General features: G+C 39.9%; 1 protein-coding gene across 4 annotated transcripts; it reads right to left on the bottom strand.

Annotated features, from left to right (window-relative positions):
- On the bottom strand, positions 1-27447 carry LOC310634513 (GDNF family receptor alpha-4-like). Of its 4 annotated transcripts, none has more exons than XM_083352937.1 (7): positions 27144-27444; positions 14831-15124; positions 5278-5611; positions 4779-4888; positions 4019-4153; positions 2781-2905; positions 1-2559 (listed from the first exon to the last, which is right to left on the bottom strand). In XM_083352937.1, the coding sequence occupies exons 1-7, from the start codon at positions 27235-27237 to the stop codon at positions 2413-2415; spliced, it is 1239 nt and encodes a 412-aa protein (XP_083209063.1). In that variant the 5' UTR covers positions 27238-27444; the 3' UTR covers positions 1-2412. The 4 variants fall into 4 exon arrangements, with proteins under 4 accessions (XP_083209063.1, XP_083209064.1, XP_083209065.1 ...); XM_083352938.1 differs by having other exon boundaries at positions 27192-27432; XM_083352939.1 differs by having other exon boundaries at positions 27196-27359.
- Between the last annotated feature and the right edge of the window lie 25 nt (positions 27448-27472).

The raw sequence follows: 27472 nt of genomic DNA, 5'->3' as shown, positions 1-27472 counted from the left end.
AAGTAAACTTTATTTTTGACATTATAAGCTGAATCACATATGCAAGATATTGGAATTTTTATTACAGTAATTCAGAATACTCTTACTTATGTTTGCCAAGAGACCTAGACAATATACTATAAACGATAACATTTTAGGAATATCTAGTGTTCTGCAGTTTCTCCTTTCAGGAGAGGCATGGGAGTTACTGATGTACTCAATATTATATGAAATAAAATCAATATAACCATATAAGAAGTATAAAATAAGTATTAGAACAATGTAAGGAAATGGAGAAGGAACAATACTTCAGCTGAAAATGTTGACTGGCATGTTCTAGGGCTAGGCCACTGTTCAACCATTGCAACTATGGATTTCAACACCCAGAATTCTTGTCACTAGAACTTCTGGAAGTTGAAATTCATATAACTTAAGTTGCCAGAGTTGATAAACATTGACCTTGGCAGTTGTTAATACACACTTTTCAATATCTTGTTCTCCTACTTATTATATACATAGGCAATACATGAGCCCTGTGGAATGATTGGGACATTCTCCTCCAATCTAGGGGAAGGAGAGAGAAGCCTAAATAGCTCATGAAGGCTAAATGAGTCTTCTTATTTCCCTAGGTGTGCATGGACCTCAGAAAACAGAAGTACAGCCCAAGTGAAGAAAAGGAAGTTCATCAACGTTTTGTTGATGTACATGCATGCCATACGAGGACCACACTTTAAAATCTATAGTTTGCTTCTCAATTCATTATAGTATGGACATTCAGTTTTGCAATTGTTGTACCTCTAGCTCTTGTAAATGTATTATGAATGTAATAACTGCAGAAAGTCAATCATGGAAAACAGAGCTTACCTATGCACTTATTACAAAGTTTAATTTTAGGGCTTTCCAATACTTTGCACTTTTGTCATGTCTTCTTAATGGAAATTGCAGTGTTGCAAAAATATTAACTTATCTAAATGGATTCTATAACTCATCTTCAGAATTTGAACAAAACTCCAAATGCTTAATTCCAATCTATAATATGTTGTAACATTTTATTTTACAGTCACAATTGTTTGAAAAGACCGTTAAGTGTTACTAGAAGGAATATTAAATCTTATCATTTCTTGCTTTTTAAAAAATAAGCCATGCTTCCAAATTTCTTTGTACAAATATAACAGCAAATTGAAAAAGTGGGGACAAATCCTTTTATAATTTCAGTAATAGGTGCCATTATTACTGCAAAAAGGTGAAGGAATCTGTGCAAATTAGGCCTTCATTTTTTGATACTAAGCATACAGTAAATGAAGGTGAAGCTTCATATTGGTGAAGGATCTTTCTACCAAGATTCTTCACTGTTCAGAAGACAAAAACTATGCCACAATTAAAAAAAGTGCACAACATGCTCAAATGTAGAGAATTATTACATTACATTATGTTGTGTTATAACTCTGTTTTAGATTAAATACCACTATGGAATGCAGCACAGCCTTAATCCTTTCACATATGACAGGCAACTTCACAGCCACAACATACCAGTTGTTTAGAATAAGAAGGAAAGAGATGCAATGAAAAATTACTGGATTTACTTGATAATTCTTTCAAAAGGTTTCACATGGCAGTATCCATATAAGAAATGTAAATAAGTAATCTATAAACAACATTAACAACATACCATCGCGGTTCAAAAGAACATCTAATATCACAGTTTCTACCCCAATTGTCAGATCATGGATAACTTTTAATTTTACACAATGTACAGAAAGTTATGTAAGGAAATGCTAACTTATGGCAAACAACATTTGATGCATCCAGGTATTTGTTGTGCATAAAATCTTAGCTTGTATGCAGGCTCTTATGAAAATCTGGATTTTGTAGCTGTTGCTAAGGAAGAACCATCTTGGCTCAAGTAAATTAAATTTCCCCTGAATAGTTAACACATTAAGATTAGTTGGGCAAACAAGAAACCATGTTCAGAGGCTACAGTTTATTATCATGCCCTTAATATAACATTTTTGCTTGGGCTGATTAAAAAAAAAGACAATTCTACAACATAGTCCTGAAAACAATCCAGATGTTGGGGTTCTCCTTTGGCCAGAAATTTCACATCATTTTACAGACTACCAGTTTTTCTGTCTTCTTAAAGCAGGATATCTTGGAATATGAAAATTTTACCCTGATTTAGATTTTAAAAAATAGTTCCCTAGAATCTCCTATCTGCTTGCTTTTTTCTCCAGGGGGGAGGGGGAATCTGAACTCACCATCATCTCCCCCTGGCTTCTATTGCAACTGTGTACAAAAATGAGTCAAAGGGCCACTGTGCTGACTGACAGAAGGGTAAACAAATGTAGAGTGACCAATGCTTCCTCTCTGCATGAAACAAGTCAGTTTCCCCTTCTCAAGGAAATATACAATAGTAGCAATGAAATTCTGGTTAGATTAAGGTGGGCCAAGAAATAAGAAGACTAAAGTTAAGATCAAGATGAGTGAGGAAAACTCAGCTCTGGGGAATTTGGAATTTTGGGGTGATTTTTGGTTGAGGGTAAGAATTTCTGAATCTTTCTTCTCCTGCTTCACCTCAGGTTCCTATAAAGAAAGGGAGAAAGAGAAAGAAGGAAAACATTAAGCTCTGATTGGATATATCTCATTTAAATTCTCTCTTCCTCTTCTTTTTTTTCTGTTGGATGTTCTGGAGGCCTCTTTGAGTCAAAGGTGAAAACCTCTCAGAATATATTTAACTGACCGCTGGTAATTTTAAGTCATATAATATCTCTGATTTCAGTTATAATATAAATTAACATAATTACCTGATAGAGTTTTTCAGTGAACATTGTGCTGGTGCCATGAATGTCTAAGGAAGGGGTGAATTGTGGCTGGTCCTGAACTTCCTGATTATTTTGGCCAAGATTCATCTGAGCTTGGATTGCATTATCTGTGACACAGAGAACATGGAGGAGTGTTGAGGATCTCTAACTGTTCATATGTCCATGATATAAATTCGGAGCCATTGGTTGAAGGCTCTAGTTTTAGCACAGCAAATATGCTGGTCAATTACTGTATTTATATTTTTCACAAATCTCTTATCAAAAACTAGCAGGCATTTTTCATTCTTCTTTGGCTACACAGAAACCTGCAGTTTCTTTATTCATCAATTTTTGGCTTTAATGCAAGAGCATTTTGGCAATTAACTCACTGTATATTGCTCTTGAGCAAGAAAACTATTCCAGTGTAATATATCACCAGGCTTGGCAGGGACTGGAACTTATCAATCAAGTTCAGGCATATGTCTTTTTTCCCTTCCAAAGAGGATAAGAGAATCTGATAACAAATCATAATTAAAAATTAACCAAGAGCATGAAAAACTTTTTCCATAAGCATTTTTTCTAATTTAAAAAGGTGAAACATTAAGAATTGAAACCAATGTTTAACCTCGCTTTTACAATAGTGAAAAATATTTATCTTACAAGCTTAATTTTCTAAAGTGTATAGGCAATGATGGGCATAGAAAACAAATATACTTTTAGTGCTCAGGTGACTGTCATATGTCCAGTATCAGCAGAATGAAGAAGTTGATGGTGTTCTCTTACTGAATGCAGATGTAATTACTGAAGATATTAATAAGGTAAGAATAATTAATGATAATGATAAAGATACAGTAAGCAATGGATGAAGGCAAGAGCAGGATATTTTTTATATTTTCTAAATTCTTTGATATTGCAGCAGGGTATAAATGTGAAAAATGAATAAATCTCATCTGCATTTCAGTATCCTAACAGTACCTGGCAGATCTATCCTCCATGAATTTCTCCAATCTTTATCAAAATCTGTAATGAACCTGACCATCTGCATGTCCTTGAAAGATTGGTGGAATATAAATGGAGTATTTATTAAAGTCTTCTAGCAGTAACTTTGAAATTTAATTTTGCACTTTACAGAAACCTACTTTCATTTCTCTAGAGAATCCTCTCCCAATCTATTTCACTGGGAAACTTTTTGGGTTAGAAGAATCAAGATCTGACCAATATTCATTTCAATATTGACTTACAGAGACATTTGTTGCTGGAAAATAAGTTAAGGATTTGATCACAGTCCTCTTTATGATTGCCAGAGTTTCTGCAGGAGCACCAAAGTGTGATCTCAGTACTGGAATTGCTCACATAATTGGGGGTCAAAGATGTACCTGTTTCAAATAAATAAAATAAAACCAGACACCCCAGAAGAAAGCAATAGTAAGTCATGAGCATGTTGTTGTCAGGAAAACTACATAGATGTGTTCATTAAATTACAAGGTAGTTTTAATCAAGACAGTGTTAAAAGACAGTTTTAAGGAATCAAGATAATTTTAAAGGAGATTTACCTTTTAATTCCTAAACCAAAAAGGCTAATACAAAACCATAGAACTATTTTCTTTAAATGTACAATAAAACTGGTGAATCACTCTTTTCAATCAGCAGCCTAAGACTGTATAATTCTGATCTGGAAATAAGCTAGTTTTAATAACCTTCCTGTACCATTTTTCCCCCAGAGAAATTTCAGTCTATATAGTGTAGTCACTTAACTGCCAATAACCTATATTGGGGATATTCTATAGTGAGACACTAAGGACTACCAATTTACATCAAACATTAATCAAGTGATGTGTTGATTTCAGAACCCTGTGGCTAGCTAGAGCTAACCAGGCAAAGGATTATAGAAACAGAGGGGTCCATATGGGGGTACGGAGACCCATTTGGGCAGCACTAGTCAAAGTCAGAAAAGATTTTCTATCAAACTTCCCAATAAATTCCACCAGATCCAACACATACCAATCATCTTCATGTAAGCTTGCAGACATGCTGCGTAATTCGATGGAGAGCAGCCATCTGTGAGTGCCTGAAACGATTTGCATTTTTCTTGGAAATCAGTCAGCCGGGATCTGACAGGAGACACGACTATCAGAATGACAAACCCCTTTTATTAGCCCAGAAATGATTTATTAGTTTTTCCATTATTTGAGAGGGTAAATCAAAATTGAGCAATTTTTTAAAGTGGGAGATTGCACTATATTTTCCTATTTTTATAAAGATAATGGAGAACCTCAGGGATTGTAGTGAAACAGTGATGTCACATGAGTTGATATGATACTAACCCTCTTGTGGCCACTTCTGGATGGGTTTGTGGGTGTGTGTTTGTGTGTATTTTTTAAATAGGCACATCACACCTATCAGAATTTTAACACATCTCTTTTACTGCTCTTATAGACATTAATATTCAGGTGACCACATGTCATGAAACTTATTCAGATAGTCATTTTGTTAGACGCACCTGCAGATTTTATCCTTGAGGCAGGTATCCAGCACGAAGAGGCAACTGGGCTTGCTGCTGCTGAGGAAAGAACATTCTGGGACAATGGTCTGCCAGCGTCGTTCCCCACAAGCTTCATCTTGGCAAGGACAAAACAGGAGCCTCTTGGTGAAATCCGCATTAACCTTCTCAAAGAAGTGTCTCAAACTTTGGTGGCATTTGTGTTGGTCACAGGGGTATACTGTGCTGCAGGCCTGAGCGTAGTGTGAGCGCTGACGTGTGCATTTGTGGTCCATTTGGCAAGTATTAGCAGCAAGCAGGCAGGCATTTGGGCTACCTTTGGCTCTAGGAGAACCTATAAATCCATAGAAATACAAGAAAGTAACAGCAAACTCCAGAAATGATTTGCCAAACAGAAAAGACAATCGCCAGAATCTCTCTACAATTCAGTAATGAATTATTTGTCTATTTAATCCATCTTTTTACTCTTTAACTTATGTCAAATTTAAGATTGAAAGCTCCTTGGATCAACTTTGTAAAAGTGCCATACACACCACTGGCTTAAATAAATATATTATGAAATGAGAACAAAATGTGGAAGTGTTTGAAATAATGCCTCTTCCTTCTGCAAATCTACTATAATATTTCTTGCATGAATTAAGAACTTCATGAGGAAAGTAATTTCTTCATAGGTTATTCAGCATTCAGCGTTTTTATCAGTAGTCTGAACAATAGTTAATTGGGGTTATGGTCAGGTAGATAAACTGCTGGAGTTGACAATGTGCTACCAATGGGCAACATATCCTCTGGACTCAAGATGATTCTTGGGCTGGGAAATGGTTTTTAATTAGTTAGCTGAAAAAGAAAAGGTGTCTGGGGGAAATACTGTATTCTTCTGGAAACTGGAGAGAAAAAAAAATCTGAGAATGCAATAAAGTATTTAGAAAGTTAGCTGGTATTGTAGAAGGCAAAGCAGGGAATGCATGCAAGAGATGGGTGGATGGGGCAGATATTTGGATGAAAAATAACCTTAGATGCAATAAGCTTATGTGTGGAGGTTTTTAAGTTTTGGAAGATATTGTACTTTTGGTTTTAGGTGGTGGCTTGCTGTGCATTGACAGTGTGAGGTATAACTGTGGAGACATTACTTGATGGGTGAGATTCTGATTTTGGAAAAATTAATTACAGATTAATTAGAGTGGAGGAAATGTGGTTTCTCTTTCTGTGAAAGTAATGGTTTTTGGTTAAGAGTAGAAAACGGGTTCAAAGAGATGTCTGTCTGCCTCTATGCCTTAATGTTTGAGCAGAGCAGAACAGAAGAGTTGGAAGGATCTTGTAGGTCATCTAGTCCAACCCCCTGCCCAAGCAGGAGTCCCTACACCATTTCTGACAGTCCAGTCTCTTCCTGAAAGCCTCCAGTGATGAAACACCAACAACACCCATAGAGAGGGCCTCCTCAGGGTGCCACCGATCAGAGAATGTCGATTGGTGGCCCCCAGGGGGAGATCCTTCTCTGTGGGCGCTCCGGAGCTGTGGAATCAGCTATCGGTAGAGCTCCGGACGGCGCCCGATCTTTGCTCCTTTCGCCGCGATCTCAAGACATTTTTGTTTGTACAAGCCGGCCTAGCCTGAGGGGGAGTGTTGGGGTTGTTTTATCTTTCGTTTTTTTAATTTTTCTGGGGGTTTTTAACGTTGTATTTATATTGTTTTTAACTAGGGCAATTGTTTAATCTGTTTTTTAATGTTTGTATTTCCTATTTTATTCTGCCCTGTGAACCGCCCTGAGTCCTCAGGGAGAAGGGCGGTATATAAATGTTATTAAATTAAATTAAATTAAACATCTGAAGGCAGTCTGTTCCATTGGTTGATTGTTCTCACTGCCAGGAAATTTTTCATTTCCAGGTTATATCTCTCCTTGCTCAGTTTCCATCCATTATTCCTTATGTGGCCTTCAGGTGCTTTGGAAAAAGGTTGACCCCCTCCTCTCTGTGACAGCCCCTCAAATATTGGAAGACTGCTATCATGTCTCCCCTGGTCCTTCTCTTCAGTAGACTAGCCATGCTCAGTTCCTGTAACCGTTCTTCCTATGTCTTAGTCTCCAGTCCCCTAATCAACCTTGTTGCTCTTCTCTGCACTCTCTCCAGAGTCTCAACATCTTTTTTATAGTGTGGAGACTAAAATTCATTGTAGTATTCTAGGTGTGGTCTTACTAAGACTTTATGGAGTGGTATTAGTACCTCACGTGATCTTGATTTAATCCCTCTGTTATGCAATTTAGGATTGCATTGGCTTTTTTGGCTGCTGTCGCACACTGCTGACTCATATTTAATTGATTGTCCACTAAGACTCCAAGATCCCTCTCACAGATACTGCTACTAACTCTGGTTTCACCCAAACTATATGTTCTTGAAGCTATCTTTAAAATTGCCTGTTAAATATTTGCTGCTACTCAGATTTACCCTACATACAATTTATAGGAAAAAAGAGATCTGAATTTCTTTAATTTCTTTGTAAGATTTTTTAACTACTTCAGTCGTAAGGGATTCTAGGCAGTATGCTAAAAGCAAATGGCTGATATAAATTCTATCTGAGACACAAGTTGCCAGCTTGTTGTATTTTGTCTTCATAGCTTTTTTGTTTACTATTTCCCTATGGGGAAGCACCTCCAAATGAAAGTCATCTGTACAATATAAAATAATATAATTTTATCTGCTGGAGTACTGAAAGGTTCCCAAGAGATTATGAGAAACCATTATCTAAAAACAAAAGTTTTAGAAAATGGGCTTGCCTGATCACAGCAAAGTGTACATTACACAGTTTACACAGTAAACAACACAGTTAGTTTGTGAGGCAAATATTATAAAAGGATAACTAGTCTGTATATTAACATTATTAAACTTAATAATTGCTAACATCAGACTATAATATAGACTGTGGAATTATGCTTAAAGTTATTTATCTAAAACAATATACTGTAAAGCAGTGTAATGTTCTAGGTTCTTAACGTAGGTTCCAGAATAAAATTGTTTCAATTATTTATTTGTCTTCACATTATACTGTATATCTAGGATACATATCCAAGTGCTAATTGTGGCTCAGAACATGAAGTGTTGGTGGCAAAGATTAAAGTCAAACTATGCACCATCAAGGAGGCAGTGCCTCCAAAGAAATTTGATGTCACCAAAATCCCTACGACATACACAGCTGAGGTGAAAAATAGGTCTGAACTACTGGATACTTGCCATTAAAAAGCAAGACAGGAAGAAAATTAACTTGTTTGAGCTGTGGTGCTGCACGGGGCTCAGTGGCTTAATGACACTGGAGATGGTCTCTGTTCCAGCAGTTGGGAGTCCTAGCATCGTGTGGTGGGGTGAGCTCCCATCACTCGCCTCAGCTTCTGTGTACCTAACAATTTGAAACCTATGTGAGTAGATACCACTTTGATTGGGGGGTGGGAATGAGTTGGTGCTCTGTGTAGGCAGTCAGATTCTTGCCACTCTGAAACTTCCTGGTTGCTGCGCCCATTTATGAGGCAGCTCTGGGGAAGTGTGGGGCTAGGATGGCACTGCAGGCGGAGCTACTTGACTTTCTTTCTGGTAAGCCAGGTCACCCTCCTGTGGCATACTTTGGGAAGTGCACAGGCATGTCCTACAGTACAGCAGGTAAATTGACAGCCAAACTACTACTCTGCAATAGCAATGTGGTCTCCTGGCTAATGAAACTTCACTCTTCCTATAATAATAATAATAAGTTGAAAGGGACCTTGGAGGTCATCTAGTCCAACCCCCTGCTCAGAAGGAAACCCTATACCATATCAGGCAAATGGCTGTCCAGTCTCCTCTTAAAAACTGCCAGTGTTGGAGCATTCACCACTTCTGGAGGCAGGTTGTTCCACTGGTTAATTGTTCTAACTGCCAGGAACTTAGTTCTAGGTTGCTTCTCTCCTTGACTAGTTTTCATCCATTGCTTCTTGTCCTGCTTTCAGGCGCTTTGGAGAATAGCTTGACTCCCTCTTCTTTGTGGCAGCCTGAGATATTGGAACACTGCTATCATGTCACCCCTCAACCTTTTCTTCGTTATTTATTATTTATTTATTATTTGGATTTATATACCGCCCCTCTCCCGAAGGACTCGGGGGGGTGAACAGGGCAATTAAAACACTATATACAACACATAATATACAAAAATGAAAATAAATTAAACCAAGTAGCCCTAAACAATAAAACACATTCTAAACTTTAAAATTTAAAATCTAAAATCCCAGTCCCTCAGTCCAGGCCGGCAAGTTCGAATAGTTAAGTCTTCAGGTCACGGTGGAAAGAGCGAAGGTCGGGAGCCATCCGGAGCTCAACAGGGAGCTGATTCCAGAGGGCAGGCGCGCCCACAGAGAATGCTCTCCCCCTGGGGGCCGCCAGTCAACATTCCCTGACCGACGGCACCCTGAGGAGGCCCTCTCTGTGGGAGCGCACAGGACAATGGGAAGTTAACGCCGGCAAAAGGTACTCCCGTAAATAATCCAGACCCATGCCATTTAGGGCTTTATAGGTCATCACCAGCACCTTGAATCTAACCCGGAAGACAACTGGAAGCCAATGCAGCTTGCGGAACAGAGGTGTTACATGGGAGTATCGGGAGACCCGCATCACAACTCGCGCGGCCGCATTCTGCACCAGCTGGAGCCTCCGAGTGGTATTCAAGGGCAGCCCCATGTAGAGAGCGTTGCAGTAGTCTATCCGAGAGGTCACGAGTGCCTGTGCGTAGGGCATCTCGGTCCAAATAGGGCCGCAACTGGCGCACCAGGCGAACCTGGGCAAAAGCCCCCCTGGTCACAGCTCCTATATGATCTTCTAAACTGAGCTGTGAGTCAAGGACACCCAAGTTGCGAGCTCTATCTACTGGGGGTAACACCTCACCCCTATAGATAAAGATGGAATAGAATGGACAACCCGAGATGCCGGTATTTATTTATTTAATTAGATTTTTATACCGCCCTATTCCTGAAGGACTCAGGGCAGTTTACAGGGCAGGATAAAATACAATATAAAGATAATATAAAATTAAAATAATTAAATTAATTAAGCCCAACAATTAAAACCATATTTAAAAACTAAAACCCCTTCAGTCCAGGCCTGATAGATCGAAAAACCAGGTTTTCAGGTCCCGGCGAAATGAACGCATATCAGGGGCGGTCCGAAGTTCCACAGGTAAATCATTCCAAACAGCAGGCACGCCCACAGAGAACGCCCTCCCTCTGGGGATCACCCTCCGGCACTCCTTAACCAGCAGCACCCTGAGAAGGCCCTCCCTGTGGGAGCGCACAGGACAATGGGAAGTTGATGCTGGCAGCAGGTGTTCCCTTAGATCACAGGTCTGCAACCCGTGGCTCCGGAGCCGCATGCGGCTCTTTCAGCCGTCTCCTGCGGCTCCCAGTCCTCTGCCATGTGCAGTCCAAAAAAAAAAGTGGGACTAAAAAAGTTTAACCAATCAATTCAAATATGCAGGGTAGGTGCATATCTCGCCTTGGCTCCACTCTTCAGTCAAACCCTGTTCTGCACATTTGCGCATGTACACACATGCGCACACATTTTTTGCGGCTCCCAGTTTTTCCTTTTGTGAGGGAACCGGTTCCGAGTGGCTCTTTCACTGTTTCAGGCTGCTGACCCCTGCCTTAGATAATCCGGACCCAAGCCATTTAGAGCTTTATAGGTCATTACCAGCACCTTGAATCTCACCTGGAGGGCAACCAGAAGCCAATGCAGCTCACGGAGAAGAGGTGTTACACGGGAGTATCGGGAAACTCCCATAACAACTCACACGGCTGCATTCTGCACCAGTTGAAGCCTCCGCGTGGTCCTCAAGGGCAGCTCCATGTAGAGAGCGTTGCAGTAGTCTAGCCAGGAGGTCACAAGCGCATGGGTGACTGTGCGTAGGGCATCTCGGTCCAGATAGGGCCACAACTGGCGCACCAGACGAAACTGGGCAAAAGCCCCTCTGGTCACGGCTCCTATATGGTCTTCAAACTGAGCCGTGAATCCAAGAGGACGCCCAAGTTGCGAGCCCTATCAACGGGGGGGTAACACCTCACCCCCCCATCATTAGTGATGGAACAACCTGGTTAACCCAAGATGCCGGTATGCACAGCCACTCAGTCTTGGCAGGATTGAGACGAAGCCTGTTTCTCCCCATCCAAACCCGGACCGCCTCCAGGCAATGGGACATCACGTCGAGTGCATTACTGGGTTGGTTCGGGGTGGAAAGAAAAAGTTGGGTATCATCAGTGTACTGATGATACCCCACCCCAAAACCACGAATGAGCTCGCCCAGCGGTTTCATGTAGATGTTGAACAGGAGGGGAGAGAGGACCGACCCCTGAGGGACTCCACAAACGAGAGACCTCGGGGCGGACCTCTGCCCTCCCGTTAACACCGACTGCGAGCAGCCCAGGAGGTAGGAGAACCACCATAAAACAGTGCCTCCCACTCCCAACCCCCTGAGACGCCGCAGTAGGATACCATGGTCGATGGTATTGAAAGCCGCTGAGAGATCTAAAAGGACTAGGACAGAGGAACATCCCCTGTCCCGAGCACAGGGATTTAGACAAGACCCAGTGGCTACACATACCCAATTCCAGCAACCGTTCCCTATGTTTTAGCCTCCAGTCCCCCAATCATCTTTGTTGCCCTTCTCTGTACACTTTCTAGAGTCTCAACATCTTTTTGACATCGTGGTGACCAAAACTGGATGCAGTATTCCAGGTGTGGCCTTACCAAGGCACTGTAAAGTGGTATTAGTACTCCATGTGATCTTGATTCTATCCCTGTTAATGCAGCCTAGCACTGTGTTGGCTTTTTTGGCAGCTGCAGCACACTGCTGGCTCATATTGAAGTGACTGTCTACTAGGACTCCAAGATCCCTCTCACAGTTACTACTATTGAGCAAGGTACCACCCATACTATACCTGTGCATTTGATTTTTCCTGCCTAAGTGTAGAACCTTATTTTTTTCACCACTGAATTTCATTTTGTTAGACAGCGCCCAGTATTTGAGTCTGTCCAGATCCTCCTGTATTTTAAGCCTATCTTCTGGAGTATTGGCTATTCCTGCCAGCTTGGTGTCGTCTGCAAATTTGATGAGTTCCCCATCTATCCCCTCATCCAAATCGTTGATGAAGATATTGAAGAGCACTGGGCCCAGAACAGAGCACTGGGGCACCCCACTACACACTTCCTTCCATGTAGATGGAGTTCCATTGAGGACTACACGCTGAGTACGCCCTGTCAGCCAGCTACGAATCCATCTGGTGGTGATGCTATTTAACCCACATTTTTCTATCTTATCAAGTAGTAGGTTGTGATCCTTTATCAAATGCCTTACTGAATTATATCTACAGCATTCCTCTGGTCCACTAATTTTGTCACTTGGTCAAAGAATGTAATAAGATTTGTCTGGCATGATCTGTTTTTGACAAACCCATGTTGACTTTCAGTGATGACTTTGTTTGCATTAAGGTGTTCACTGATTTGTTGTTTGATTATCTTTTCCAGAATCTTCCCAGGTATTGAGGTCAGGCTGATAGGTCTGTAGTTTCCTAGATCCATTTTTTCCCCTTTTTTGAAGATGGGAACTACATCAGCTTTCTTCCAGTCCTCTGGTAGTTCCCCAGTGCTCCAGGATCTTTGAAAAATATAGTTCAGTGGTTCTGAGATCACGTCTGCCAGATCCTTGAGAATCTTGGGGTGTAATCCATCTGGTTCTGGTGATTTGAACTCGTCTAGGCTGGACAGTTGCTCAGTTACCATTTTCTTGCCTATCTTAACTTGCGTTTCTATTCTATTTTTTATGGCACTGGTTTTGGTAGGTTGGACTGTTTTTTCCCTTTGTGTAAAGACAGATGCAAAAAACGAGTTAAATAGTTCTGCTTTCTCCCTGTTGCTTGTCACCTTCTTGCCATTTCCCCCCACTACTGGACCAATCATTTCCTTAATTTTTTTCTTGTTTTTTATATGTTGAAAGAAGCTTTTTTTGTTATTTTTGACTTTGGTCGCAAGCCTTAGTTCATTTTGAGCCTTAGCTTCCCTCACTTCATCTTTGCAGGCACGGGCTATTTGCTGATATTCTGACTTAGTTATGTGCCCCTCTTTCCACTTCTTATACTTGTCCTTCCTAGTTATCATGAAGATAAACGGAGGGAGGGGGAAAAGCATTCTGACTTTCAAAAGTCTATTATAGTAGCCTTACCAAAAAAAATAGAATAAGCATTCATAACTCTGAACGCCTAGTCTGATTTACCTCACTAGGATGACATGCCTGGTCTGCTTTGAAGGGCTGATAAAACAGCCAGTTCAGAAGGTAGGAAAGCATCTGAGATGTCCAGGAGTATCAACAAAACCATATTTCCCCATCTTTTTCCTGGCAAAGGTCATCTCACAGGATGACCAAGGCAGTTTCCATTACATAGCAGGTGCTCCAATTGGATTTTATCTAGAAAACCAATTTAACCCAAGAAAACATGGAGTTAAATCGGCCACCAGCCACTCAAGCACCTTGCCTTAGAAGGAAAGATTGGCTGTTAGCCTGTAGCTGTTTCCATCCTCTGGGTCCAGGTTAGGTTCCTTCAGAAGATTCCTGATGACTGCCTCTTTCGAAGAACTTGGAAGCCACTTCCTCTGTTGCTAAGGCACCTACTGTATGACCTCCTAGACCCAGCAGGCGGGGGCGGGGTAATAACCTTCCTTACATCGGAAATAGAATAGGTACAGTAACTGGAATTAGTGATGGGAATAGCAAAATCTAAACCAATTTGTTTTTTTACTGGCTGATGGATGGGAGGATACAACAGAAGGGAACAACACCCTTGAAAATGGCAAAACAAAATGCCCATTAAGATGTGGGAAAGGGATGGGGAGTAGTGCTGAATTTAAATCACAATGGGTATAAAAAGAACAACAGTCTCATATTGACAGAAGATGATCACTTGCTTAAGTAGGCTTCATTCAGTATGCAATAAAGATTCTTAGCTAGCCATGCTGTGTCAAGCATCTAGGTAGTTTCTGCTGAGGTTGAACCAGGGAGTCTGTCAATGGGATTCCAATGTAGATATATACAACAAAAGTTGTCTTTGCTCTCTCCCACAAATAGCCCTGTCTGAGGACTAATCTTAAGAGGGCACTTCCAAATGGGGTCTTTTGAGTCCAGTCCTTCACCCTTTTTTTCTGGTTCCTGGACGACAACAACCTCTTTGTCCTTGCTAAAATGTGCCATTGTGTTTCTCATCTTTTAAGGCATAAAACACATTCCTGTATTGCAAGCCTTTCTAATAGATTATAACTTATTATGATGTACAGTGCTCCTTACGGCCCGGAGCGTAAGGGGGTTGGACTTCAGTCTCCAGCTTCTTTATTTAAAAGTCTCAAATGGCAAAGCTGGGAAAGACTGTAATGAGATTTCAGACACTGATGCCGGTTATTTTCCTCTTAGGTCTAAGCATTTGTTTCTACCAGAATGTTGGGGTTTTTTTTTTCCTATTACCTCTAGTGATACAAGAAAATCAATCATCATCAAGTTTCTATCACACCTTGTGTTAAAGTTGAATGAAGAGCCCGGTAGATTTGCAAGCACCGCTCTTCTTTCTTCTGTCCACGTCGGTGACATTTGCAGTGCTGAAAATGGCCATTTCTCATTTTTATTTGTGCCTCTGTGCATCTGTTCTTGGCTTCTTGGTACAGGAAGATGTAACTGTTCTTAGAAAGATGCTGGGAACAGTTTTGCAGGATCTGATAGGTGGCACTGCAGGAAGGCTCAGCTAGACAAAGGTTCTCAGCTGTTACACAGTTATTTGGCTGCTCAAAGGACATAACCTGGAATCCTCCTGTTTGGGGAAAAAAGGAATGCCATCATTTTATATATACTTACTGCAGCCAACTTCTCATCTCATTGTGCTGGTTATCAAAGGAGCCTTCCTAATTTCATGTTCAATTTGGTTTCAAGTAAGTCAAGTTCAGTAAATCCTTCATAAATTATCTAGATTGCGTCAATTAAGGGCATTAAGAAAAGCTGAAGAAAGATGTAGACCTACTTCACTTAAAAGCAAGGGATTCTTGGTAATATTAACTTATCATAAAACTCTTACACCAAGTCTTCAAAAACTTTGCAAGGATCAGCTGGTATCTGAACTTGAGTACTATAATTTTTTGTGGCACAGAATTTATTTCAACAGGGCAAGAAGAACTGACCATGAAGATATCTTATAGGAGGTAACAGTACTAATGTTGAAATGATAGTACATGACACTAAAATAAATTATAACCTTTCTGGATTATGCTGGCAGGATTGCAAGCATACTGCTACATTTAGATGATCAACTCCAATAAGTAACAAGTTTTTGAAGAAATTGGGGAAAATACCCAATCATCTTTTACAATGAATCTTATTATTTATTTCATATTTCCTGAGGAATATAAATGAATTCATTGGTTTAATGTGTTATTAGTGGCTAGATTTGTCGCTATAAAATGGGTCCCGACTCCCGGTCTATGGACCGGGACCGGGCTGCACAAACAAGTAAAGCCCCATCTGCAAGATGCAGGCAGCACACAAAACCACGTACCCTCTGGTCCATGGAACTGAGTCTTGGTGCCCAAAAGATTGGGGACCTCCACTATAAAACACTGGAAAATAGATCCCTGTCAACCCTTACATTCCATGACTCCATAAAATAGAGCTTTCATCCAATTAATTATATTAAAAGTATGGGCATTTGTTCTGGTTAAAAATTTAATACAACAGAAGAGTTTTAGAAAAAAAATAAAAAAAATTCAACTGTGATCAACATTTATTAGCTATGTTAACAATGCTCTTACCAACAGATTAGCCTAATCTGTACAAACTTCATTTTGCTTAAACATTTTAAATATGGAGTAAAAATGTCTGTATTAAGAAATGCACATACAAACGTGATGTATGATACATTTATTTCATTTTAATTTTGTTTTTATCCCGTTTAATTTTTTTTAAAATTACCTTAATGTTTTGATTTTTTTATAAATCTTACAGTTTTAAAGAAAATATAAAAATTAACACAAATACAGAATGAAAAACAGAAAGAGAAAAAGCAAAAAGCAAAAGTACAGAAAGAAAAGATAAAAAGCTTTTGATTTCCTCTTTAGCAAATGTAAGAATTATAAAGTTATCTCTTGCTCTATGATTACAAAAAAGCTCATTTACTTCTATTATCCAATTTTTTTTCTAATCATCAAAACCGCAAGCCATAAGTGCATTTTTTCCTGTTTAACGCACAAAGCATTAAGTCAATCATAAATGTAGATACTGTCTTTTCTCTAATCAAGAAAGACAATTTAGCCATCTTTGCAAATTCCATCATCATCAGCAACGATCCCTTCATTGCCCGTAGGGTCAAACTTTTCCACTTTTGAACATACAACAACTTCCTTGCAATTGCCATATATGCAAACAAAGTTCCAGGGAGCAGTTTTTATTCCTCAATAAAAAGCAGGCAAATAAGAACCACAACAGAGATACTAACGGTTCACATATTCATCTTGCAATCAAGTCTCATCCCTGATTTCCAAAACTTTCACAGTCTCAAGTTCTTTTGTTCTAATTTAGAATTAAAAGAGCCTTGATGTTATCACAATCCACCAACAACGGTAACCATGTTTGTTACCATTTAAAAACATTCTCATAGTTTTTCAGTATAAATTAGGGTTTCCCCCCCCCTTGTTCATATAATTAGGGCTATAGGCATGAATTTTATTTTATTAATGTGTGTATTTTTATTGGGGAGTTCAACGTTCCTATTTTAATTACTGTTCTGTACCCTTTTGAATAAGGATATTTTAGAACAGCAGCTGCCCAAGTTCTTAAGTGGTAAAAGACAGGATTATTCTTCAGTACTGAATACTGGGTTATGCCCTTAGCAGCATATGGTTGGCATCTATCAATCTGACCTTCTGGTGCTCTGCTCTATAGTCTGATTCTTATGATTTTCTGATACAACAAAAAGATGTTCCATGGTATTGTATTATATTTGAACCATTACAATTACCATGAACAGATTAATTTATTTTAACCTGACTGTTGGCAGATGGAGATGAAATATGTTAACTTTGCTCTGTTCCTCTCTCCTTCTTCTGCATGGGCCACAGGTGTAGCAAGACTTTGATCTAGCATCGTAGCATTAGATTCCTTGTTATAATTCAGTACAGGAAGATTGCTCAGTTATTACTCATATTTGCAACTAGAAACTAGAAGTAATCCTGAATAGAGACTACCACACAGAGCTTACGCTATCACTAAGATCTTGTCCAAAATAAGACATACTTCATTCACATAAGAAGAGCACCGCTTTTTAATTTTGCATATGTGCAATACTATCAATTGCAATCCCCCTTTCTCTTTGATTTTGTAAAGAGAGTTTGTTAAAAGATTAAATTTATGATTAAGATTAGGATTTAGGAGTGCAAAGATGCTTTATTGTATTGTTTAAGGAATTATGCTCTACTAACCTGATTCAAAAGAAATACTTCAATCAAAGGCAGATTTCAAGTCAAAAAAGAGAAAGTCACATGGTATTTCACTGATTAATTTCCTTTTTAATTTGCACCAAACTGACATCATCTTCATTTCAGTGGAAGGAAATTGCTTTGTTTTCAAACAAAGTTAATAAAAAATAGTCCAAGTTTTATATTCTTTGTTGGGAGTCTTATACAGGTAATTCCGGAGTTATGAGCGTTCACTTAATGCTCGTTCAAAGTTACACCCCCTAGTGCTTACAAGTTCCAAAATTATGAATGTTGCCACACCACGGCAGTTGTTCACCCTTATGAGCGACCGCAGTGGCACTGCAACATTCACCCAGGTTATTCCCTCCCTCCACACTCCTGCCCGGGTCTCCCTAGGCACCAGGCCTTCAATACTCATCTTGCAAAGATCAAGATCCTTCACTTTCGGCTTCCGGTTCACGCGTGCAGTGCTTCCGGACGTGCAGGGACAGTCTGCTTCCTGCTGTGCGTTTCTTTCTCCTTTGGAGGACCCTGAAAAGGGTCAAAAATCGCCCTGGAGGGGCGATTACCAAGAGGAGGACTTCCCTGCGATCGCAGAAGGGCGGCAGCCCTCCACTAGAATCCAGGATCATCTCCTTTGGCCCGAAGAAGAGGATGGCCGATCACTAAGCCGCTCCCTGCCGAAAGCCAAAAGTACTACCTAGCACTAAGAAGCGATCTGGAGGACCTGGGTGAGCTTTTACCTTTCCTTTTTCCTTAATCATCTTCCTGTGGGACTTTCTAGAAAATCTCCTTCCCCTTGTTTTGAGAAAACGGCGAATATCTACTTTGGGAACAAATCTTAAAGCCTAAAAGTTACAAAAGAAATTCAATTAATTCAGCAAAGAATTTAAGCAATTTCATCTGTATCTGCTAAAAAGCTTCTATTTGTTACTGGGGATTCACTATCCCATTTTCTCTCTAAACTGTGAATTAAAGAAAAAATTTGGACTAATTTTACAAAAGTTCTATATTAATTTGGAAAAAGAAAAAGAAAAGAAAAAAACCTCTTACATTGCATGTTATATGTTATTGATGACATCTTGTGGCGTGACCTGGTACAGCAAGTAAATTTCCTTTTTCTGTTGTGAGAGCTGACTGAATAACAAAGCTGTCCTTGAAGATAAGTGTGGGAACACCTGGCACTGATTACAATTCTTCAGGAGGTGGAAAATCTTTTGACTATTATTAAAACAGCCTCCATGGAAGATTTAACTGCAAACAACAATGAAATGGATGAATACATCCCACCACTTGATTATAAACTGCTACTGGACATGATCTTGGCAATGACAGAACAAATTAAAGCCAAACTGCAAGAAAATCAAACTCTGAATTTAAATGAGGAAAAGATAACCCAAAACCAAATAGAAGAAGTGGAAACTAACATCAAAATAAGAGATTTTAAAGAACAAAAACAACCTACTGAAAACCTTAAAGTCCGAACTTTAATGGTAACTACAAAACTTACAAGCCAAAAAACAACAGCACCTGAACAAAGCAACATCAAGAGTGAAGACACTAAAGGCCTCCAAATATACTATATTGAGAATTCAATTAATCAAATGACAACCATAATACCAGTTACTACTTTTTACCTAACACAGACAGTATTGGAAGTTCAAAAAGACTTGACTGATTTAATGACAACTATATTATATCAACCACCAAAAACCGAACTATCAAAGCAAAAATACAATGGTTACAAAGGGGACATCTTCCTTGCAAAACTGACATTTGGATACGCTCCCTGGATTCAAATAAGGGGTATAGGAAGAAAGGAAGATACATTTGAGAATTTAAAGATACCAAGAGCGAAACATGATTGGCACAAAAGGAAACCAAGAGTTAGATTTAAAAAACCGAACTTGTTTCTCTTTTGGGATTCCTAAAGATAGACTATAAAAATATCTTTCTATGGATCAAGGGGAATCTCAAAAAAAATATCACTGATTTTACATTTAGCTTTTAGATCTGTAAAGGAAATATAACTCCGAATCATATTATAGAATTTGGAATGACATATCAAAAGATAGTATGTTAATAATTGATGTACGGTTAAGATGATTTATAGAATATTCAGTGGCTATTTTTGAACTATAGTATAGAATCTAGAATTTTAAGATGAAAACTAGACTTTAATGGTAAAACATAAGAATGTTTTGTAATGACCAATATAAGTTTTGTAGGCAAAAGAACTATTCTTTATTGAAAATAGGGAATTGTGGGTTACTCAAAATTAAGCTTTCTATCGGCTATTCTAGAATATCCTATTGCAATTACATAAAATTTAAAAACAGGATATTGATATGTATTAATGGAAATATATCTTGAATTTTATTATTGACTGGGCTATAACTAGAAATATACTAACTTCTTTATTTTGACTATGTAATCACTAAGGGAATTAGAGAGGGCATCTCTGTTGATGTAACCTGAACTATTTACAACTGGTTATTTTTTATTTTAACTACCCAACCACCATATTGTTCCTTCACTTTCTTGGCTGGTCCAGGCCTTTAGTGCGTTCGCAGAGAAGAGAGGTCTAAAGTAACGCAAGATTGTGTGAGATCAGTGGGGTGAGATCTTACGCTACTGATCACATGGTACTTTAGGTCTCTGTTCTCTGCAACAGAGAATGGAACTGAAGCTGGTGAACGCTTCCACGTGCCTCCAGAGGCTGGACTGGGGTGTTGGAGGCCTTTTCCAGGCTGCTGCCGCCTGGATCTGAGGCCGGAGGACGCTTCTGTGTCCCTCCCGTGTCCTGATCCGGGCTCCTGAGGTCTTTTCCAGGCTGCTAGCTCCTGGATCTGTGGCATTCCTGGGGCCCATTTCCGGGGGCAGCAGCCTGGAAAAGGCTTCCGGAGCCCGGATCGGGCCCCGGGGGGGGCATGGAAGCGGCCTCAGATCCGGGCAGCAGTGGTCTGAAAAAGCCCTCTGGAGCCCAGATCGGGCCACAGGAACGCCACAGAAACATCCCCTGGTCTCAGATCCAGGCGGTAGCAGGAACCGCGGCAGAGAGGAGATGGATCTTTTTCAGGTGAGTCTGGCGCGGCAGGAAGAAGCATGAGGTATCTTAATGGGTCGGGGAGGCCTTGGGGGCCTGTTCCATCACTAGGCCCTCCATGGCCTTCTCCACCGAGATACCTCATGTTCACTTAAAGAGCTGCATGCATCTTAATGAGCAAGGGAATGATCTCATTCGAGGTACGAGATTCACTCTACGAGTTTTCGAGTTACAAGTGGAATGGGCAGGCTCATTACACTCGTAACTTGAGGACTACCTGTAACTGGATTTCAAACACCATAATTTACCTGTTGTGTTTAGGTAATCCACCTTTTTAACCAAGAACTCCTGAGCCAGAAACCTCTAAACTTCCTCTTTTCCCCCTCTATCTTCCCAAAGAGCAAGTCAAGAAAATACAATGACTATGTGGAGGAGGCCATCTAGGAACATGATTCCTACACAGCGTGAAATGGTAGTCCATACTCTATTCCTAGTGATATTAAAATCATAGCTGCCTCTTGATATCTGCCTCTTGCTTCAGTGAATGCAGCCTGAGACCTGGGCTGGTCAGATACATTGAAATTCTCAAGGGATAAAAAGCACAAACAGACAGGATGGGCAGAAGGAGGTGTACAGAAGAATACAATGGCATGCTCATTCCTTTGAAAAGCCTTTATTTTGTGATTCAAAAACTGGCTTTCATTGTCAACCAGGCCCTTTCTAAATAGTTCAAGGGAATTAGCAAGACATTTTTTTTAAAAAATAGTGACATTCTTTTGGGATGCATCTCTCTAAAGTAGGGGTGTCAAACTGCCAGCCTGCAAGCCAGGCTGTTTTCTTCTTCTCTCTTTCCACCTTTACCAGCTTTACATATTTCTTCAGAGTGTTAGGTATTTGTGTAATGTGTCCAAAATGTGGTAGAGTTCTTCTGCCACAAGAACTCTGAATTGATTTATTCTATTATTCATCTTTTAGACTAGCACTGATGATGCTACCTAGTTTTGGGTAAAGAAATGTCTGCAAGAAAACAACCAGATCAGAAAGCACCAAAAAAAACCCTGATTTCAACACTGAGCTACAAATATTCTTTTATTGGATTCATCTGTTTGTTTGTCTTGGGCAAGCTGTGGTTCTCTCAAGAATTGTCTCCAGTAATAAAATACAAAAATATCAATACTCTTTCCATTCTTTGTTTCTTCAAATTCTAAGTTTTGTTTTCATAGAGCATATACTGACTTATTTTTTATTTTTCTTTGCTTTCTCAAATATCCAGCTATCATCAACCTTTTGAGCAAAAGGGACCAGTTCTGTGGAGAGGTTTTTCCTTGGACCAGAGGGGGCATGATTTCGTGTGCTGCCTGCATCCAGTGAATGGGGCTTCAACTTGTTTGCGCAGCCCAGTTCCTGATTTTCCGCGGCCCAGTGCCGCTCCATGGACCTTGGATGCAGGCATCTCTAGTGTATTGAATTTTATTATACTCCCTCTGTTTTTGTTTGATCTTCTCAGAATCTGTTTCTATCTGCCTACCGGCATCCTTTAACATTTCATACTTTAGAAAGTTGGCATCTCCTATGCTTAGAAATCTTTTGAAAGACTTTCCTTGTTTTTCCCTCTCTATGTCAATATATTTAGCAATGTTGTACTACTGCTCTTTGTCTCTTCAAACAGCCCTCTCAAATTCCTTACACAAGTCCCTTCCTTGGACTTTTGTCTTTCTTGGATTGGCTTCTTCTGTCTTATTTTATTTATTTTTATTTTTATTACATTTATATCCCGCCCTTCTCCGAAGACTCAGGGCGGCTTACAAGCTTAGCAGTAGCCTTCATTCTATGTATATGCCTGCTTGTTAGGGCTTTCACACACAACCCAAGCGGCATTATTACAAAGTCAGCTTAATTGCCCCCAACAATCTGGGTCCTCATTTTACCTACCTCGGAAGGATGGAAGGCTGAGTCAACCTTGAGCCTGGTGGGATGCGAACCTGCACTAATTGCAGGCAGCTGGTGTTACTTAAGGAGGCATCAGCCCACTGCTCCACCAAGGCTCTTATTAGCAATGTCCACTGTTTAATCTAACATCAATCTAACATTGCTTTCTTCTGTTTCTTCGTCTTTGTCTCTTTTCATATTCAACTTTAACAACTTCTTTGATTTCATCCCACAGTTCTTCTAGTGTCCTATATATAACTTTCAGGTTTTGAATTAATTCCTGAAGTTGCCCTTGAAAACAGTGGATATATGCTCAAAATCGTATGGAAATGACCACTGCATAGAAACTGATTGGCTTTATTCTTCTGCTCTAGCTTAACTTGGAACTTGCATGTGAGGAGTTCATGATCTATTCCTGTTTCTCAAATATACCTATAGCACTGCTTCTCAAACTACATACTGGAGTTCATATTCCCAGGCAGATTTAAGTAAGAGACTTTAAATGCCATTCAAACCTCTCTATAAGATTGATTCAATAAAAAAGCCTCTTGCTTCTGTTTGTATTTTGTATTATTACTTTCTATTTTTATCTCATGTAACCTACATGCTATAGTTTATTTTATACTTTAGATTTTGATTCCTACTCTACCCAACTGAACTCAATTTAATAATTATAATACAATATTTTGTAATGTTGGAATTCCCAAAAGAGATCACTTGAATATCTTGATTCTATATGCTGTACATATACAAAGGAAAATTAATGATAATTTGAAGAGATTGGAACATCTGTAGAAACTGAATTAATGTATTAAAAGATACTTCTGCAATTGTTTAAAGATACATTAAGATACTTTGGAAATAATCTTGGATTTGTCAGTCACTGAGAACATATCTGATAACAATGGACAGTGTATTTTTTAGCAGAGACTTTCTTCATTGAGCAATGATACCTCCAACCTATTTCATCAGCCTTTATACCTCTAATTTACCACATGCCATGAGTCTGGTCTCACTAACAACAATAAATAACATAAAAAGTAACAAACACTTCAGAGAAATGACAAAATTTATAAGGAGAGAATGATTGTTTTTGTAAATGCAAATAGATAAATAGATATCACTTTAGTGAGAAGATAGCCTCTACATTTAGTCATGCCAACACATAACTAAACACATAACTATGGAAATGTCTTCAGACAACCCTGGTTCGCTCAGCTAAGAAACTGAGCAACCGCCCAACCGCCCCCTAGAGTCTGACACAACTGGACAAGGGAAAACTTTACCTTTTTAACTGTTTCTCACTATGTGTGTGTGTTTGTGTGTACGTACACACACACACACACACACACACACACACACACACAATTATATCATTTTAATGCTCTGCCAGAAGCAGCTAGAAAAGCCATAACTGTGATTTCTTCCAGAGTTCAGCACAGAAAAAATGTTAGCAGACGTAATGTTAGATCAAACTGTTTTGTACATAAATATTAGGTTCAGACTGCATGGTATAGCCACATATTATTTTTGGGCTTTGACTTAGTATGATGTGAGAACCTAGCCACAGTCAGTGGCAGAATGCAGGTATAAGGCTACAATGCATTTTGCCATTAATTCTTTTTTTAAAATTACTATTACAATGCAATGTATTCATCTTAATGGTTATACAGTATAAAGGCCTGGAGACTAAAACATATGAAGAACGGCTACAGGTCTTGGGTTTGGCTAGTCTAAAGAAAAGAAATAGGGGAGACTTGATAGCAGAATTCCAGTACCTGAGGGGCTGCCACAAGGAAGAGGGGGGTCACGTTATTCACCAAAGCACCAGAGAGAAGGACAAAAAACAATGTTTGGAAACTGAACAAAGAGAGAAGCAACCTGGAATTAAGAAGAAATTTCCTGACAGTGTGGACAATTAACCAGTGGAACAGCTTGCCTCCAGGAATCGTGGGCGCTCCATCACTGGAGATTTTTAAGAGAAGGCTGGACAGTCACTTGTCTGAGATAGTATAGGTTCTCCTGCTTGAGCAGAGGGCTGGACTAGAAGACCTCCAAGGTCCCTTCCAGCTCTATTCTATTCTATTCTATTCTATTCCTCCATGAACAGAGACAGCCTTCTCATATTCTGCCTCATATCCTACTTGTTCTCAGCCAGTTAGGAAACAGGAAAGAATTCCAGATATGTAGTTCTTCATCAAGAGCTGAAGAACTATGTATTCTTCACCTCAAGTAGTTAAAGCATCTGGGTTAGAGCATTCCAGCAATGTTGGGACAATGAAATTCAGATTCCCATTTACCCAAGATGACCTGAGGCTGGTCATTCATTGGTTCACACCTTTTCCTAAGTCATTATCTAATTGGTCTGTTTCAGACATAATACAATATGTAAATTCAATCACTACGAGCTTAATAAGTAACATCCTTCTTGTAGCTTATTCATGAACTATGTTTAAATAAATAAGGAGTGACTATGACGGGCTGCCTCACAAAATTGTTGTGAAGGTAAAAGGGAGTTGAGAAAATTATGTATAGCATCTTTTGCTTCAGCAGGAAGATGGAATATAAATGCAATTAACAACAACCTTTCTTATAAAGCTGTATCTCCAATTCTGAATTTAGCATTTGAGAGGAAAAGGCTAGAGAAGAATGGAAAAAGTTTGCTTCTTGGAACCAAGTTGCAAATGCCCCAATTTGGATATAATCAACTTATCTTTTGCATTTTGTCAAATATAGAAACCTTACAAATCTTGTTCAGGATATCTGAATTCATAGTGTGATTTATTTCCCTGAGTTATTAGTAACTTAAATAGATAGGTTATTTTTAAATTGGCCAGTCTCTCCTTCCTAGTATGAATTAAGTTATCTAAGAACTGTCTCTATTAGATTAGATGAAAGAATCTTCTCAAATGAAAACCTAAGATGAGAAATCCCTGGGTTTTGGGCACTGTTGAATTGCAACTCCTCAAAGTCAACATCAGAATACTGGATGCCAGCAGTTCAACATCTGGTAGTCAAAGGTTCTCAATTAGTGCTCTAGGGAGATTTTTTTTTTATTCAGAGCAGATCAGAAAAAAAAACGGCCCTGACCAGCATGATATCACAGGATATCTTTGAAAACTGTACGGTTGCTGTTGAAGATTACATGCAAAATGTAAATGAAAACCAAAAATATAAGCCTCGTGAATGAAAACCCATCGACTCATTTTTTTCTATTCTGGAAATACCACTATCTAATTTAACATTACTTAGGACAAAGCGCTTTTACAACGTGCTGGTAAACAGCTCTTTGGCTGGAAAAAAAAATGTTGCTCTTTCCTAGCCTTCAAAAATCCCGGCAGGCACCTGCCTAAATTTTATGCACGGAACAGCTCAGCTTGCCCTCAAGAACCAAAACAATTGTGACTAGAGTATTTTCCATTTCCACAACCTCTCCCTGCTCAATCAGCGCGTCCAACACCTCCTTTTCCCGCAACAGCACCCATCCATAAGGTCAACCAGGGACCCGAAGACACCCCCCAAGTGAGCAGCAAATCGTAGAAGCTCAAGTGAGCTCTCCACCTCCTCGCCCGCAAATCTGAATTACATTACAGAGCGCGCGCACAGACCAGATATCTAGACGAGCCTCTAAAAGAGACGCCTGATGGCCCCGATCCTCAGAAGGCTCGGCGGAAATCAGCCTCCAAGAGGGAGAGCGTCTGAACAACCAACAAGTTGTACCCAGAGATTGCAACAAAAGCCCCCCTCATTGCAATGGGAGTGAGAAAGCCAAGAAAGCATTTATACATATACATATACATATGCCTCCTTAAGTAACACCAGCTGCCTGCAATTAGTGCAGGTTCGCGTCCCACCAGGCTCAAGGTTGACTCAGCCTTCCATCCTTCTGAGGTAGGTAAAATGAGGACCCAGATTGTTGGGGGCAATAAGCTGACTTTGTTAAAATGCCGCTTGGGGGTGTGTGTGAAAGCCCTAATAAGCAGGCATATACATAGAATGAAGGCTACTGCTAAGCTTGTAAGCCGCCCTGAGTCTTCGGAGAAGGGCGGGATATAAATGGAATTAAAATAAAAATAAATAAATAAAATTATATATATATATATATATATATATATATATATATATATGTATGTATGTATGTATGTATGTATGTATGTATGTATGTATGTATGTATGCATATGCATATACACACACACACACACACATATATATATAATCACACAATTAAATCGTGGCCCTATAAGGAGAGGAAGATTAAAGGAAGCTTTGGGGAGTAAAAGCAGAATTCCCCGGCTTTATGCGACGTCGACAGCAGCGCAGCCCCTTTAGCCCCCAGGAATTAGTAAAAACTCCCTCCCTCCCTTCAATAGGGAAGGGTCTTCTGACTAACCGTGCGCGAACGGGACGAGGGAAGGCGATCCCGCATCCCCAAATTTACCGACTTGGGAAAGCAGCAGACCCAGCAGCAGGGGAAGAAGCCCCATGGCGAAGGGGAAGCAAAAGAGGCGTCGCGCGGGTTGGCGTTCCGCTCCCGAATGGTCCCCGAAGAAGGGCTGGCGCGTCCTCCTGGTTCGGCCAAGCCCGGCCAGCCCAGCCGCCTCTTTTCGTCCCGCCTTCGCGCGGGGGACTCTCCTCTCCTCCTCAGGGCTAGGTGTCGGCGCCGAGTCCGAACTGGAACTCGCCGCCAGAGCGCACGAGGCAGGCTCGCGCCAGCAAGCA

This window comes from Vipera ursinii, assembly GCF_947247035.1.
Source record: "Vipera ursinii genome assembly, chromosome: 2".
Taxonomy (NCBI): domain Eukaryota; kingdom Metazoa; phylum Chordata; class Lepidosauria; order Squamata; family Viperidae; genus Vipera; species Vipera ursinii.
This window is presented reverse-complemented; position numbering and strand designations above follow the sequence as displayed.